Consider the following 16866-nt stretch of genomic DNA (forward strand, 5'->3'; position numbering starts at 1 on the left):
TCCATGGACACATTTAAAATAATTGAAACTGAAATTTATAGATGTGGTAATAGAGGTGTGGTTTATAAAAGCTTTAATAAATGCAACTCCAGTCACTTCAGGGAAAAAAGCTTTCACCAAAAGCTCTCAGTTTCAAACAAGATGTTTAGATTCATGTAACCATTACTGTATGATTCTTCACTGTGACCAACATTTTCATTTTTCCAATTATTACTGGATTGAATCAAATCAGGTATGTAGATTTTACTGTACCACCTTAGGACAATACGCAACACAAACAGTAAGTAATGTAATATGCATGTTTAAATTGTTTTAATTTAACCTCAAAATCTACAGTTATAATTTCCCTTATCATTTATTTAGTCACAGTACTAAGATGTCCCTGAAATGAGAGAGCAGCACAATACCCAAAGAAAATCTTTTCATTCCTATCACCTAAGGCCTGGGAAAAGAAAAGAACAGATTCCTACCTAGTCCATCTTCTATGCACAAAATCAGAAAACCTCCTTCCTGGCGAAGGTTAATAAATTTTCCCTCAGCAGATAATTGAATTACTAGAAACATATAAAGACTGAGAACTAATACTGCATGGATAAGGAACAAAGAAAAAACCTTGTAACTTGAAAGATAAATTCAGTAAAAAAGTCGATATTTCTTGGAAGATTAGGGAAACTAATATTCTAAAAGACATCTTACTCAATTTTTTTATAAGTAGACTCAACAGCCCATGAAAGGGGGCCTTATTTCACAGAGAAGAGCTGATGCTGTCAGAAAAACGGTGATTTCTCAACTTCCTCATATTGACTTAACTTGTTTTTCTGGATTCCACCTTGGGCTCTCCTTGGCGCCCAAGGAGGTCAGTTTGGAGCAAACAATTGTGTGTTTGCTGTTGACACAATAATCCAGGGTATGTGGTGATTTCTCAAAAGATAAATGGACCTGCCATTTCCTGGGTTTCACAGAAGCATCCTGACTTGGAGCGAGCTGCCATGACCAGCCAGTCCCAGGGAATCCACCAGCTCCTTCAGGCAGAGAAAAGGGCCAAGGACAAGTTAGAGGAAGCCAAGAAGAGTAAGTATTGCCAGTGAGGGGGTTTGTCACAAAATGGCTGAGGCTGTGGGAAGCAGGGACATGAGCATGGGCTTCCAGGTCAGGCCCACCTGAGTTTAAACCCTGCTTTACCATCCTCCCTGTGAAACCCAGGTTGTTCATTAAAACTTGTATTTTTATAGTGGGGATGAAGTTTCCTAATATAAATCCTTCTGAGAGGCCATGTGCTAAGTGGAAAAAAAAATCACAGATTTTGAGGTTATGGAGATGTTGCTTAATGCCTGGGTTCACAGCTTCCTTCCTGCCACCACACCTTGCGTTTTCTCAATTTTGTGCAAAGGTGAAGAGATTGACAACTTCCATACTGAGTCTCCCTACTAGACAGCAAACGTGCAAAGTTTTTATCCTTTTTAAGCATCAGTTTTCATTTCCATGAAATTGGGATCATAACAGTTTATAATTCATTGTTATCCCTCTCTTGATAGCTTTTGATTCTCAATATTTTATTATTATTATTATTTATTTATTTATTTATTTATTTTTAGTATTAGAGATTGAACCTAGGGGCACTTAACCACAGAGCCACATCCCCAGCCCTTTTTATTTTTTATTTTGAGACAGGGTCTCAAAGTTGCTTAGGACCTTACTAAGGCTGGTTTTGAACCTGCAGTTCTCCTGCCTCAGCTTCCCAAGCCACTGAGATTACAGACATGAGCCACCATGCCCTGCTGATTCCAAATATTTAAAAATATTTCCATTTTATTCTCATTTTCTATCCTTTTATGTAGTCATATATCTACATATTCGCAAGTGAATGTCCTCAATAAACTTCAACTTTTTTCCTACTCTTTGATATTCACGAGGTGTTAATGTTACTCATATTTTGAAACAGAATTTATGATATGACCACAGCTATATTTTAAAAAGAGAAAATATGGTGCCAGGCTCCATGCTCAATATTTATCTTGTTTACTACTCACTATGACCTTTATTGCAAAAGGGGAAAGTGATGCTTTGAGAAATTATGCAATTTACCTAAGGTCACAGGGAGGGTAAGTGGTAGAGACAGCATTGGATGAGGTCTGATTCCTCAGTCAAGATATTAACCAATGCACTGTATGAATTTTATCCATTTTTATAATGAAAAAACTAACAATTTACAGATATACAGCTTGAATTAAGTTCCCTTAGGCCCAAATCTGTATTTTTTTCTACTATTCTATTTTATATCACTTCATTATTTACTTTATAATAATTTGTAGAGGCATTCATCTTCTTCATAATTATTTTGCCCAACTCTTCCATTGGAGCCAAAGTTTGGGGAGGTAGGAATTATATCTTAAAATTGTTGCTTCTGTGACTCTTTTGGTGAATGTAGGGGTCAAATTAGAATAAAAGCTTATTTAATTACTAAAAAAAAAAAGCTTATTTAATTGTATTGAGCAAGTGGTGGGATAGTTCACTATGATGCAAGAGAGGCAGTCAGGAAGGAGACAGGCACTACTCTGTTCACTAGGGCTTTCAACCATGGTAAAATCTTTCCCTTTATGAAGATAAATTCATTATCTGAACTCTCAGCAATATAGTCACCAACACCACAAATAGAGAAGATTCCAGCTAGAGATGAGAGGAGAGGAGAGAAAAGGAAGGAGAAGGATAAAGAACACATGCTTTACCTACATCCCAATTTCTTCTTCAACAACAAAAATACAAATCATTGCAAGATGATATGAATGCAGTAATTTTATAGAAAAAAAAAGCAGTTCCATACTGGCTGGTTGAAAAAAAAAATCTCCCCTACCTTTTGTTGAACTTTCTGTTAACCACATTTAAAATTTCCAGAGGAGAAGATTAAAATAAAGATGTGACAATTAGGTTCTTTGCTTCCTCATAGAGAAGAAAACATAGGACAATATCGAGCCCATATATCATCAATATTATTGTACAATTCAAATTGTTCTTGCCAGTTATTTTTTTCTCCTTTTTCAAATTCAGCAGAGAAATATTACTAACCACGTAGGTTGTTTGGGAGTGGGAGCCACTAAGGACAACATGGCTTCAACTTCACTTGAAGATAAAGCCAACCTTTCTCTTGCCTCTTGAGCATGTGCTCTCCTTGGGCAACCTCTTCTCAGATATCAGTATTAAAAATGCATAATATATTTCTTCTGTACAAAATGCTCATTTTATTTTCTAATACTTAAAGTACATGCAGGCTTTTTTTTTTCTTAGTATACCATATCTTTGTTCATGAGTATTGAACCAATAACAAAGAATAACCCAGGCTTTAAAACCATCTTGGAGAATATTTTAACTTTCAACAATTAACTCATACACTGAGTTTCAGAGAATGTCAGTGGGTTATCTTTGCTTTATTACACAGGATTTAGCACAAATTCCACTGAATACAGTTTTCTTACACAGCCATTAACAGGCAGCAGTGTCTGGTCACAACAGCACCCATCCTACCTGACACCCCAAGCATGCTGTGGCAAAGGGTGTGTTGGTATGTTGTAACTTCCCTTACGTTTCAGTAGTTTTTGTTTTCATTCATTTATTTTATTCAATAAGAATTGACTGAGTGCCTTTCAAGTTTTGTGCCACCTTGATGTAAGCACTAATGTGTACCTGAAGATTCTTACTTAACTCTCTAGTGAAGATAAGTACCTAAGAGGCCGTTGATATAAGAAATGCATAATGACATGAGTGGTATGAGCAGTCATCGTTTTTACAAAATCATGTTTTTACTTTATTTTTTTCTATAAAAAGATTAATTAGAAAATCTGGTATATCAAGGCAGAAGAGAGATTCAGAATGAAGGTTAATAAGTCCCAATAGTGAAAACCACTGTAGAAGTTCTGTATCACTTTCTCTTTCTTACATTCATTTATTTGGAAGTCAGAAACTTAGGAGTCTGCTTGAGTAGGACTCATGAGTATGTATTTTAAAATGAAAAGAAATGCTTGGGAAGAGAAAAAGAAAACCCACCCAAGGTAATTCAGGCAATTCATTGTTAATTGTTTTAGGAATAAAAGTCCAAGACAGACAAGGTGGCAATGTTTACGTATTATGTTGCAAAAATATTAATATATTTCATTATTGAGATCTGTCTCAGATCCCAGTAAAGCTGTTACATAATACAATATAGAGTACAAACATTTTGCCTTAGGGAATACAGACAAGGGAATGTGGTGTGATGTTATCAGGAACTCTCCTGAAGGCCAAAGCCCATCAGGCCTGTAGAAACAGAATATGCCGGTTCCTGCTCTCAAGGCCCTCAATCGCCAGACACAGAGGCACTGAGAGGGGGGTAGACAGGGCTGTGGACAGGCTTGAAAGTCAGCATGGGAGGCATTACAGGAGAAGGAATGTTGGTTTAAGTTTAAAACCTGTTTCTTAACATAGGTTATTTAGCATTTTTGAACTTCAGCTTTCCTTTTTTAAAATAAATAAAAATACAAGCTATTATCAGTCTACCTAATAACCAAGATGTTTAAAGAATATGAAAATGTACATAAGATAGTGAATTTGAGTTCAAACTAAGTACGTGGAGATATTTAATATGTATTATTTATATATATATATATATATATATATATATATATATATATATATATATATATATAGTTATAAATAATAACAACACAAGAGTAAGTAGAATAGAGAAATCTAGTTTCATTCTTTGTACCCTGGTCCTTTGTTTGGGGTCTATATTTCCTATTCCAAGGGAGTCCTTGACTATTTCCAGTAAGTTGACGAGAAAGGTTTAGATATTCATTTCTATTCACTGAATACAGACTAATTATATTTATTAGTTAAAATTCTCATATATATTTTTACGTGTGAAACAGCCTTAAAGCAGTTAGATGGAATCACAATAGGTTTGTACTGCTTTAAACAATCTTACTAGGAGTTAACATTTTTTTGCCCAATAAATTGTTCATTAATCAAAACATAAAAGTAGGCACGTTGCTCCAAGACAAGTTACATTTTTACAACAGAACATCATAGAGTTGCCCTGGAGGTCCATTGAACTGAAGATTGAACTGAGCCTTCAATCAGAATCATATTACAAATTCACAGTATCGCCATCCACACAAGGAAAAGAGACTGTGTTTCTGTGTAATATGTGACAATTTTGCTTTTAGTTGTGATCTTTTATGAAAGCTGCATGCATTGCAAACTTGGAAAACTGCAGCTCTGCATTAACACTGTTGGAAATGCTCAAATGCACGAGACTCAACATCACACGAAGGACCCATATTTCTTGAATCATTTCCTAACATGCACTGTACCCCTTCTCACAAATAAACACTCAAGTTGTCTCATTTAGAATCTGTAGAAAACAATGTCTGAATTTAACTAAAAAATTATAAATCGCATTATAGGATATGCTGTGTCAGCTAGTACAATAATGCAAAAAATAGTTTTATGGTATATACAATATCAACCACAAATAATTTTTTTCTTACATCTGCAAGTTACCTTTTGTTTCCAAATGTGCAGATATTCTGAATTATTTAAACAGGCACCTTGATTTAATAAATTCTTGACTCTGCAAGTGCATATTCTGGGTTCATGAAGACATGACTTTTAATAAACTAGTAAAATAAAAGTTGTTATATTAGAATTTCATGGCCTTGTCTTATACGTTTTGTAGGCCTGTAAATACTTCCTCTTTCTTTATAGTCCGTAGCTTAACAGGGTATTTGTAAGTATATTGAACTTTCATTTCTGTGAGTGGGTGATATTAAATTATAGACCATTTTTCTGAACTAATAGCATTTGGTTATATTTAATCCAAGAGCTACACAAAGCTATTCATTGTGATCTTTAATCAGGAAAATATAAGTAAAAGAAAAGCCAAGGAAAACATCAAGGAAGGGGATGTGAAAGGGAACTAGATTAGAGTCAGAAGAGAAACTCAGTGACAATCAACTTCACCAAAGGAGAGGTGGGCTTTCTTTTTATTTTTTCTTGTGACTTATTTCTTTTTACAGGGATTGTAATTGGTGAGAAAAATAATAGCATTCTTTGAATCTGGTTGGTTTTATGGTAATACTAATGATTCCCCCAAACCAAGAACATGTTCTTCTCCTTAAGTAGTAGGTGTTATTAGTAACAAATAGAAATCTCCAAGCATCCCCAAATAATCCTTTGCTTTCAGAGCAAATCAAGGTGGCCTCTGTTCTGATTGTCCTTATTTTTGTCAGGTGACACATTCATCCAGATACCTACCCTTTCTACTTTGTGAGAGTACCTGTCTTAGCCTCTGCTGTCTATCTGATGTTATCATCTCTGTGCTCCTCACTACTCTTTATGCATCTGTTTCCTAGGGCCACTGTAACAAATGACCACAAAGTGGTTGAGTTTAAACAACAGAAAGGTATTATCTTACTGTCCTGGAGACCAGAAGTCCCAAAGCGAGGTGCTATCAAGGTTGGAATCCTTCAGGCTGTGCTCAAAGAGTACTGCATGCCTCTGTCCCAGTGGGCACTCCTGGGATTGTATCTCTATCATTCTTTTGTCTGCCCCCACAATCATATGTCCTTTTTCACTGTGTGTCTGTTTAGTCCTTGAGTCCTTGTGTCCAAATCTCCCTCTCTTTACATGGACAGCAGTCATTGAACTTAGGACCCACTTTAATCCAGTACAACCTCACCTTAACTTGATCACATCTTCATAGCTCTTATTCCCAAATAAGGTCATATTCACAAGTACCAGAGATTAGGACTCTGACACGTCATTTTTTTGGGGGGTAGGTGTAGCGAGGCAGGGGGTACAAAATTAAATTCACAATATCCTCTAAGTGTCAAGTTTATTTGGCCACATTGATTCCTTATCTTACTTTCTTTGCCCCCGTTAGTGGTTAAAAATTCCCAGATAAGTGCTTATATTCCCTATGCCTATAATCTTTTCATTCTATATTCCTCTGAGCTTTTATTCCTACAATTCTACCATACCTCCTCTTGCCAAAATGAGCCATGTTTCTAAACCTGATGCATTCAGTATCTCATTCACAATTAAATTCCTCTTTCATCTTTAAATTCTTCTTCCATTTGACTTCAGGACACTACATTCATGGTTGACTTCTGGATCTTCTCAGTCCCACTGAGAAGATCAGCGCCCCACTGGGGACCTATTCTGTACATCTGCAGACACTCCGTAGGTGCTCTCATCCAATCCTCTGACTTTATAATCCTGACTCCATGTAGAGGATCCCAAATTTGATCTTTCCTGCCCCAGCTGCTTCTCTGATCTCGAAATTCAGATGAACATCAGCTTTTTCAAAATCACTACTGGATATTTGACATCTCAACAAAATTGTATCCTAGACTCCACCTCAAAATAAAATGTTGAGGTCATCACTAACTCATCTTTGTCTCTTACACTGATCAATCAACTCCTCCAACTCCAAAGAATGTATAATCCCTTCTTGTCAACTCTACTACAACTTACCTCCATGCTACTCCCTTAGCCCGAAATCTTTTCTACACCAGCCAAAAACTCCTTTGAAATCATGATCAGTATTATGTCGCACCTTAGCTAAGACTCCTTCATGAATTTAGTGTCTCAAAAGACACGCCTTGTGAGCTGTGAGCTGTGAGCGGCACCTGACCTGGCCCCACTACTAGTACTGTGGTCATCTCCTAACACTAAACTGTCCTGTTTTCTTTGCCGTAGCAAAGAGGTGGTGTTTCTGCAATTCCTGGAACATGTCAAATGCCCTCCTACCATGGCCTCTGAACTTGCTGTTCTCTCCACCTTGAACGGGCTTCCCCTTCGTCTACCTGCATGACCATCTGTCTTTTTCCTTCAAGTCTCTGCTTGCCTTTCGTTTTATCTGAGGGAACTGATCTATCTAAATTAGGACCTATCACCATTTCTCTCTATTCCTTATGCTCCTTTATTCTGCATAGTACCCAACATCCTTGTCCTATTATGTATACATTGTCTATTTTCTATCTCTCTCCTGAATTGCATCCAAAAGGCAGATTCCATAACAACGGGAAGTCTGTGGGATTTCCATACATCCAGAAAAGTGTGTGGTACTTATTAGACATCTGAGAATGTTAATTGACTAAGTGGTCCATTTCAGATTTCTGTAGCATTTGATACCATTGGCTATAGGCTGCTTGGGTTGTTCTCTTCACGAGTTTAGCTTCTTTTTAATTTCTCTTCCTCTCTGCCTACTACTGTCAGACTTCTCCTGAGGATCCACTTCCTTTTCTTGAACGTTGATATTCCCCCAATTTGAGACCTTATCCCTCTTTTCTCCTCATTCTTTATACTCTCCCTTAATTTCTGTCCAAATACCTTTGCTATGACTAGCACACACCCAAACCTGGATGACTGACATGTAAATCTTCCTCCATTGCAATCCTTTCTCTAAATTCCAGACTTGTCTGTCCTGTTGGACTATGATTACCTCTCCTAGGATATCCCTGGGGAAGGCCTGAGGACTTTTCCTTAAACTCATGCCTCACTTATCATTTTCCTTCTTAACAAGAATTGAACCTGTTTTCCTAAGATTAAAAACTCATTAAATAACTAGTTCAGTTTCTTTTCTAATATTTCCAATAACTTATTATAAGAGATTATTAGCTCTGTTTTATAGATAAGAAAACAGACTCAAATTCTAAGTAACATGCTCCAAGTTACAAAGCTTATCATGTCCTGTTCTGGTGGTACCAAGTGTATAATTCTGACACATTTCTGAGAAAATAAATGAAATACCATTTTTACCATCAGAAATGATTCCAAAAAAGCTTAGTAGCCCAAGCAATAGAGTTGCTTTCTCTGTGTCTTAGGGCTTGCATCTTGGGCCATGAAGTTCACTTGTCCAGTTCCAGAAAGAGCAGAGCCTATCTTTGAGCAAAAAGATCTTATCTTTGAGCATATGTGGAATTCAGCTTTAACTTGCCCCAAATTGATTTTTTAACTCTTTCTCCACAAAATACCTGAAAATCAGGTCAAGATTTCCCCCTTTTTCTCTTCACAAAACAATTCTGTAGAATATATCTCAACCATGACTTGTTAAATGTAGATGTCTGCATAATAAGCTACATGTCTAAAAATGAATGAGGCTGAACTATTTAGACTGTCCTCAAATCTATCTTATAAAGGATCTTCTTGTCCTTTCTTAGTCTGTCCCTTCACTCTGTCCTTGCTGGTACATCTACTCAGTCTAGTGGTTCCTTCCTCAGAGATTTCTCCTAACCCCCTCCAACAGCCTCCTCACAGTCCCGTGATATGTTCCAGGTGAATTTGTTTACATTGGGGGTTACTTTTTTAATGTAAGACATAGCATGACTATTGGAGTAGAGGCAAACCATGGACTCTCTATAGAATTTTAATAGCATTGTTTCTATAAGCATTGTGATTTTTTAACTGCTCCAGAACAAGCAGAACAAAGGTTTATGTTTTAGCTTTTTTACAATTGCTTTTTGTAGGCAGTTTGCCATTTTGTTTTACAATTTTCCTCTTGGAAGCTGGAGCAGCATGCACACATTTCCAAAGTATGTGAAATTTATGTCATCTGGAAGCAAGGACCATGCATTGTGTACTTCTCCTCTGTTGTTCACTGTATACTTATATAGTAGGTGGTCAGTAAAATTGAAGTGAATAATGGAAGAATAAAGTAAAACCCTCCTTTCCTACACAACTATACAGCATTATTTTTAGCACTATTTAAAATCACGATGCATCAGATGAACACAATTTCTAAACCAAAAAATCAAGACATTCTGCTTGATAATCCTGTGTCTTTATAGGAATTTGGGGGATTATATATTCAATTATTTATATAGAAAATCTGACTCTCTCATATGGTTACCCCTGTATTTGAAACAAAGTGTACTGATATTAATTAAGAATATGAACCTCTTTTTGTCCACAGTCACCATGTTTTTGGTGCTTCAGAGTAAACAAGTACAATTTCAAAATTTCGCCATCTTCCTACACAGAGCAAGAAGCAAGCTGGAGGTTAAGATGAGTGGATTTGACACGTGCATGTGCTTCACCTCTAACCAAGCTGTAGGCTTTAGACTTCTGTTTCTTCCACTGGAGTAAATCAGGTGTAGTACACACAGCCCCTTGCTCGGTGGCAGCTGCTGAGTCCACCCAGAAAACTACTGTGCCAGCAGCGATTTCCCTGTGGCTCTCCTATTTAATTGAATGAGAGCCAGCAGGTGACTGGTGCCATGACCTGGGAATCACAGACACACACTGAGCCTGTCACAGGGTGTTGGAGCTTATGTGCATGGTCTTAGTGGATCACAGGATCCTGCTCAGAGGAAGGGCATGCAGCGTGTGTCCCATTATTATTACTGTTATTGTTATTATTATTTTATCATTAATATGTGCTAAAGAGTATGACTTTGAAACCAATCGTTTTAGATATTATGCAACTAAACATAGTGATGGCATGTGTGATTTATTTTATAAAATATTTAGAGGCATTGCAACTCATTATTGCTATGAAAATGTTCATACATTACCATTTTATATTGTTCTGATGTTAAAAACAGTGATAAGAAAGTAGTCTGTGGATCAAGGAATCGGCTTCCCTACCAACACTTCTATTTGTTCTGTTCACAGAATCTCTGGGAATAGAATGTGTTTGGTTCCACAAAATGGTAAGAACCATAGAGAACAAAGGAATCCGAATACACAATATGAGCATTAGTTAACTAGGGAGAAGGTAGGCATTAATGTAGCAACCACTAAGCCTCAAACACCAGAAGAACATTCATTTTTACCAGATGAGGATTTTCAAGAGAGTAAAGAAAGTTAATTACCTATTCTAAGTGAGGTTTCACCAGTTCCATTCAAGGATGGTAGACATTAAAAAGGAACATTTCAATTTGCAAGTCAGTGCATCTATCCTTATTTCAAATACATACTCAGTGACTAGCAAAGCCACTCAAACCTAGCAGGGAAATTTAGCAACTGTCTACATTTGAATGCTACAAAGATATCAATAACATACACAGATGATAGACAAAAGTTGATATGAAGATTTTCTTCCGTGTTACTTAATGAGAACATATTATGTAGTTCAAAGTCTACACAATGTAACAGTTGACAAAAATTATAAACAAAATCTTGAGACATGATAAATCATACTAAATGGGCAAAAGAAGAAAGGCATTTTACTGAAATGGAAAGATAGGAGATGCAGAGAAAAAAAGAATTTTCATAAGGTTCCATTTCTCTACAAGTTTAATTATCACAAATCCTTAGTACCTAACCCCCTGAAGGTGGTGGGGTCATAGAAGCAATTAATATTACATTGGTTGTCCAAAACTTTGTGTGCTTAGCTGATTGTATTTGTCTCAAACTTTCATCTCATATGATGTCTGGTGGCTGAAGGCTGCTTAACGAAATGTCCTAACCATTAAAAACAATTGGTTTTACAACCACTTTCAAGTCCCCCTCAGAGAAAGCTACTACAAGAGAAAGAAAATCTACTTTGATGTGCTATGGGGTTTAATCAGACAGTCTAGATTAACAAATGGTAAGAAAAAAAAAATCCCAATAAAATGTCTAAAAAAATTATAAGTCAGTTTGATAGAGCCTGAGTTGCATGTTTGTCGTGATTTTGGAGACCTGCCAGTGGCAAATAGGATCCAGTTGGTGTGGACTGAAGGATTCCTGGCAGCAAATCAGGACAGAAAATCTGACCAAATGATGTCTTTTCGAGTAAGTGACAGCCAAAAGCTGTTCTCTGGCTGTTACTGCTGTGAGTAAACGGGCGGATATTTTATTTAAACATGTAAGTGTGAAAGAAAGTTGTCATTGCCATGTTCTAAAGAATCCTATAGAAAAATAAGAAATTTTCAATATTATTTTTTTGCAATGAAGTTTGACATTCTAGGGGGGAGGAGTCTAAAAACATGGAGAAATCATCCATGTTTTAAAAAATCAAATTTGAAATCCCATGCATATCTAAAAGAAATATCATTTCTTCTACGCCACTGTGAACTTCCAGGAAAGGGGAAGAGACTGAAGCAAGCTAAGGAGGAGGCGATGGCTGAAGTGGACCAATACAGAATGCAGAGAGACCAGGAGTTTCGACTTAAACAGTCTAAGGTAAGCCAGGATGCCCACACTGATTTATGCTGCATAGAGGATAAGATATTAATATTCATAAGGCATAAGGAGGAACCTTAGGAGAACTATGCTGTGATTCGGCAGGTACAGTCTACACAAGGCTAAACACCAAATTAGATCTTAAACATTACAGAATTACCAAGTTTACCTTTTCAGTTTCAAGGTGTTTTAAATTTGTCAGACAATATGTCTCTGGATAGTTGTTGTCTGATGTTGACTATGTATTAAAAAAATCATAATCTCAAATATACAAATTGAAGGAACTAAAGTATCATTGCTACCACAGATTATTGACTGACACCATTTAAAAAAAAAACTACAGAAAACATTTTGTTTCTTTAATGTTTACTAGTAAAATTAATTTTTAAGTTGCATGATAAGATATAGAATGAACTTGTCAAATAGAACATGCCCCTGCCACAGGAACTTTACACACCCCATGTTACTCCCTGTAATTCTAATCTTTTGACTCATTCATCTTTCTTTAATATGTGATCATGAACTTCCTTTCCTGATGACCTTATCTAAAATTATCTCTCTTTTAAAAGTAAAGGAAAGCAATACTCCATTACAGTCCATTCTTTTTCTTCATTGCATTTATCACTGTCTGATATATTAAGTATTTATACTTTTTTCTTACTGCCTGTCTTTCCTTCTCACTGTAAGCACCAAAATAGCAGATTCGTTGTTTTATTCTCTGTTGTTTTCCTAGGTTTTAAAACAGTCTGCCTCCTAGTAGGCATGCAATAAACGTTAGTGGAAATAATGAATAACTAAATATTTCCTCTGTGGCTTTATCTTTCCCATTGGATCCTGTTATATTAAAATCTGATAAAATAATCATCCTTCATAACAACCAGCTTTGATTATCATATGTAGGATATCTCTGAAAAGATAGTTGTTATTTCTTTTTTTTTAAGTCATAACAAATCTGACCATAATTTCTGCAAGTGGTTGGATTAAACCTCTTGAAATACTATTTCTCCTGAAGAATCCTATCAGATGTAAATCTGGTTCAAGATTTGTTCACTGCTTTAGACAATAATTAAAACTCTTTCTTGCTCTCATAATTGGAGCTCCAAGCCAATTTTACAGCTAGTTGATCAAAAGCTCACATAGAAAAGTCATCATGTTTAAGCCTCTTGCTACTTCAAGCATAATGTAAAACCATTACTGCAGATCTTTCCTTGGCATGACCTCCATATGTCAGGCATATTGCTATTCCCATTAAATCTCGTCATCATTAACCCAGGGCAATTAGGAGGTCTGGGAGGAGACCCAAAAAAACGGTTTTATGCCTGCTGTGGGTATTGTATCCTGATGTTTCTTTTTTGGTTGTTGCCTTTTAGCTTTTGTTAATACATATGTTTCTTCGAGTCTTCTTACTTATCAACACAGACAGGTTATTCAAATGTGGGTTATAGTTATATATCCACTGGTACCACTTTATTAATGACTTGTTTATCCCTTGCTCATCATTTCTACCTAATGTACCATCTACTCCTGAAGAGATATGGCATTGCTAAAAGGAAATATGGACTACAGAAAATTAAATCTATTGTTAACATAAGTAAAAGTCAGATAAGCTACGAATCCAAACAAAAGGCCCAAATAATGGTTTCCACAAGCACACAGAAGACTTTTATATTTTTTACTTCTGAATTCATATCTTGAGAGCATTTTGTTTCCTTGAAGTAATAGAAAATTGAGAATCCCAAACTGTTTTTGCTTAAGATTGTGGGTCCTGAAGTTCTGCTATCCCTGAAACTGGAGCATTTGAACAATTGCTAAGGAAAGATACTCAGTGTTGAAAGATCTGACTGTCAGTATCAGTCATTAGGTTGGAAGTCTGTGCACATCACTCTCAAAGTTGAAGTTTTGAAAAGTAGAAAAAAGTCCTAACGTGTGGCACCTTTTGAACAAATGGATCATGACATGTTACAGAATGATCAACTTGTAATGTATATAGTGTCCCAAATGTTAACAAGATTCTGCAACAGGAACAACACAACACAGGTAATGAGTTCTCTGAAACATCTGGAGATTGGAGATATGGTCATTCTACTCTGTTTAACAAATATGTACCCAGCATAGGTAATAGTCTCACAACACTTACGACATTGGATTTAGGAGAAAAAAAATGTTTTTCAATTCCTTAGAGTCCCAAATAAACTGGTAAATTTAGAAAGAAAAAAAAGTTTGAATTGGGTAGAATTATTTTTAAACCCCTTAGTAAGGGGAATTTGGACCATGTGTGTCTGCTTCCTGTATACTCATTTATGAAAATATTATTTTGTAAAAGTTATTTAGTGTCTCAGAAACTGCATCTTCTCAAAATTATTTTCTTTGAACTGGAATGCTCTTGTTGCCTGGATTATAAACAGAAAAGGACTGGAGCTCAATAGCCTCAGTTGCATTTGATTTGAAGCTTAGGATCCAGAACAATGATGGGGGTTCCAGATGTTAGAACAGTCCAGCAACCCTGAGGAGGAAGTCATGATTAGTGGAGCTACTTAAGATCATACCAGATGCACCTCTCCCCTTAACACAGAAGAGGAAAACGAGGAAATCCAGCTGTCTTGTCTTAATGAAACCACATTTAATAATACAAGGGGGAGAAATGAATGACAGTAGAGGGGGTAGAGAGAGAAGAGGGGAGGGGAGGGGAGGGGGGATAGTAGAGGATAGGAAAGGCAGCAGAATACAACAGACACTAGTATGGCAATATGTAAATCAATGGATGTGTAACTGATGTGATTCTGCAATTTGTATACGGGGTAAAAATGGGAGTTCATAACCCACTTGAATCAAAGTGTGAAATATGATATATCAAGAACTATGTAATGTTTTGAACAACCAACAATAAAAAATTAAAAAAAAAAAGAAAGATCAAGTTCACAGGTAGATGAATTAAGAGTTGATTGTTTAGCTAAGATTGACTTTCAAAGTGTCTCAGTGCAGTTTTCCTTTAGAATAATAACTCTCCCTGCAAGATAAGGATTTGGTCCAATCACAACTCATGGCTGTATAAGAAACTAAGAGGATAGAGAACATGATGCAAAGTGCTAACAGCCAATTAAAGAGTAATTAGAAAGTTCTGTTCAACTGTGGCTAAATTGATAGTTTGATTAAATAAACAAGCATATCTCAATTTGAAAGAATTTCAATTTATACCAAAATTCTCAATAGTGTATCTATTAGCCATATCTTTCTCCATAGGCTTGTAAAAGCATTTGGGATGTATATTTCAGCTGTATCTTCCCAAGAATCAATGAAGGTCAGATAATGTATTTTAACAATAGGAAACCCAATAACCAGCTCTTTAAAAACTAGCCAAAGTGGGCTTACTGGTGCCTACCAATTTTGTTTTCTAGACTCGTAATTCAGAAAATAAGCAACAGGGGAGATGTGAGATCAGAATGGAAACTAGTACAAAACATGAGAAATGTGATGAGAAAACTTCTGAGCATAGTATCATGACTGTAAACTGGTTTGTGATTTGTACTGCGTGGTCATCAGTTAGAAGTGAAAAAATAACCTGTTATGCCATTTCCATAGCAGGAAAGTCCATCTTCACACTCATGGTCTTAGTGTTCTAGTCTGTCCTCTGGGGGAAAAAAATCTGGAAAAAGAATAGATAGTGTGTGTTCCATAGACCAATCATCAATAAATAGGTTAGGGTTTATAAAACCACAAAATTTTAACATGACTATGGTGTGACGATTCCATCTCCTGTTTCCTAGATAATGGGTTCTCAGAGTAATGTCTCCTGCGAAATTGAAGAACAAACACAGGGAAAGATTCAGGAACTGAATGGGAGCTACAACAAGTGTATGGAGGATGTGATTAAACAGCTCTTGATGATGGTCTGTGACATAAACCCAGAAATCCACATGAACTACAGAACCACCAACTGACGTACCTAAAACAGTTCCAAGGAGTGGTGTGTGGATGCCTCCTGCTTGCTGGTAGCTTCATGTTCGTATTAAGAAATTTAAAACGTTGATCTTGTTTACTGAACATTTATAAAATTCAGTGTGCATGAATTCACAAATGGGCGCTTAATTTTAAAAAGTAAATAAAGCTATCATTTTATCTTTCCCGGTAATAGTCATTAAATGGTGTTGTCATTTAACTGGGAACAAGTCAAAAATGCAGAGTAACCTACTTTTGACATTGAAAGGAAACTGACTTTCAGGATGTCGCTTTTTTAAAAATGTCTTCTTTTATCAAAGCAGATAAGCTCTTGGGAGTGGTCATTAAAAACTAATTTTTAAGGGGAATATGACTCCTATACACATCTAAAATGAACATGTCAAGGATTTTAATTCACTAACCAATGAGGAAACCATAAAATGTTATCAGTAGTTAAAAAAAAAAAGATTGCATAAAAAGAAGAGAGAAACAGATAGAGACATGGTAGATTATCTTAGAAGAAATGGGTCCCGGAACTATTCCATTCACCTAATTTCAACTAGCCACATATTATTCTCTTTCAAGTATTTTTTTAAACAACAACAACAACAAAATGACAAGTGACTCCTTGCATAATGAGTTCATATACCATTAACTTATTCTCTCAGCAATAACTAAGCAAAATTCTGAAGTGCTAAGTACTTTGTTAGTTCGATGCATAACTCATCTCAGTCCTACTGTGGGGACAGTGTTATTGCCTGCCTGCTTAAAAATGGTAAGGAGTAT

At 36.1% G+C, this 16866-nt stretch overlaps 1 protein-coding gene across 1 annotated transcript; it reads left to right on the top strand.

The window, feature by feature from the left end:
• The first annotated feature begins 788 nt into the window (after positions 1 to 788).
• On the top strand, positions 789 to 16273 carry Atp6v1g3 (ATPase H+ transporting V1 subunit G3). Its single transcript, XM_027945648.3, has 3 exons — positions 789 to 1071; positions 12044 to 12144; positions 15909 to 16273. Exons 1-3 carry the CDS (start codon positions 990 to 992, stop codon positions 16080 to 16082), a joined length of 357 nt encoding a protein of 118 aa, XP_027801449.1. The 5' UTR covers positions 789 to 989; the 3' UTR covers positions 16083 to 16273.
• Positions 16274 to 16866: the final 593 nt, after the last annotated feature.

Source organism: Marmota flaviventris, chromosome 12 (assembly GCF_047511675.1).
Source record: "Marmota flaviventris isolate mMarFla1 chromosome 12, mMarFla1.hap1, whole genome shotgun sequence".
NCBI classification, from domain to species: domain Eukaryota; kingdom Metazoa; phylum Chordata; class Mammalia; order Rodentia; family Sciuridae; genus Marmota; species Marmota flaviventris.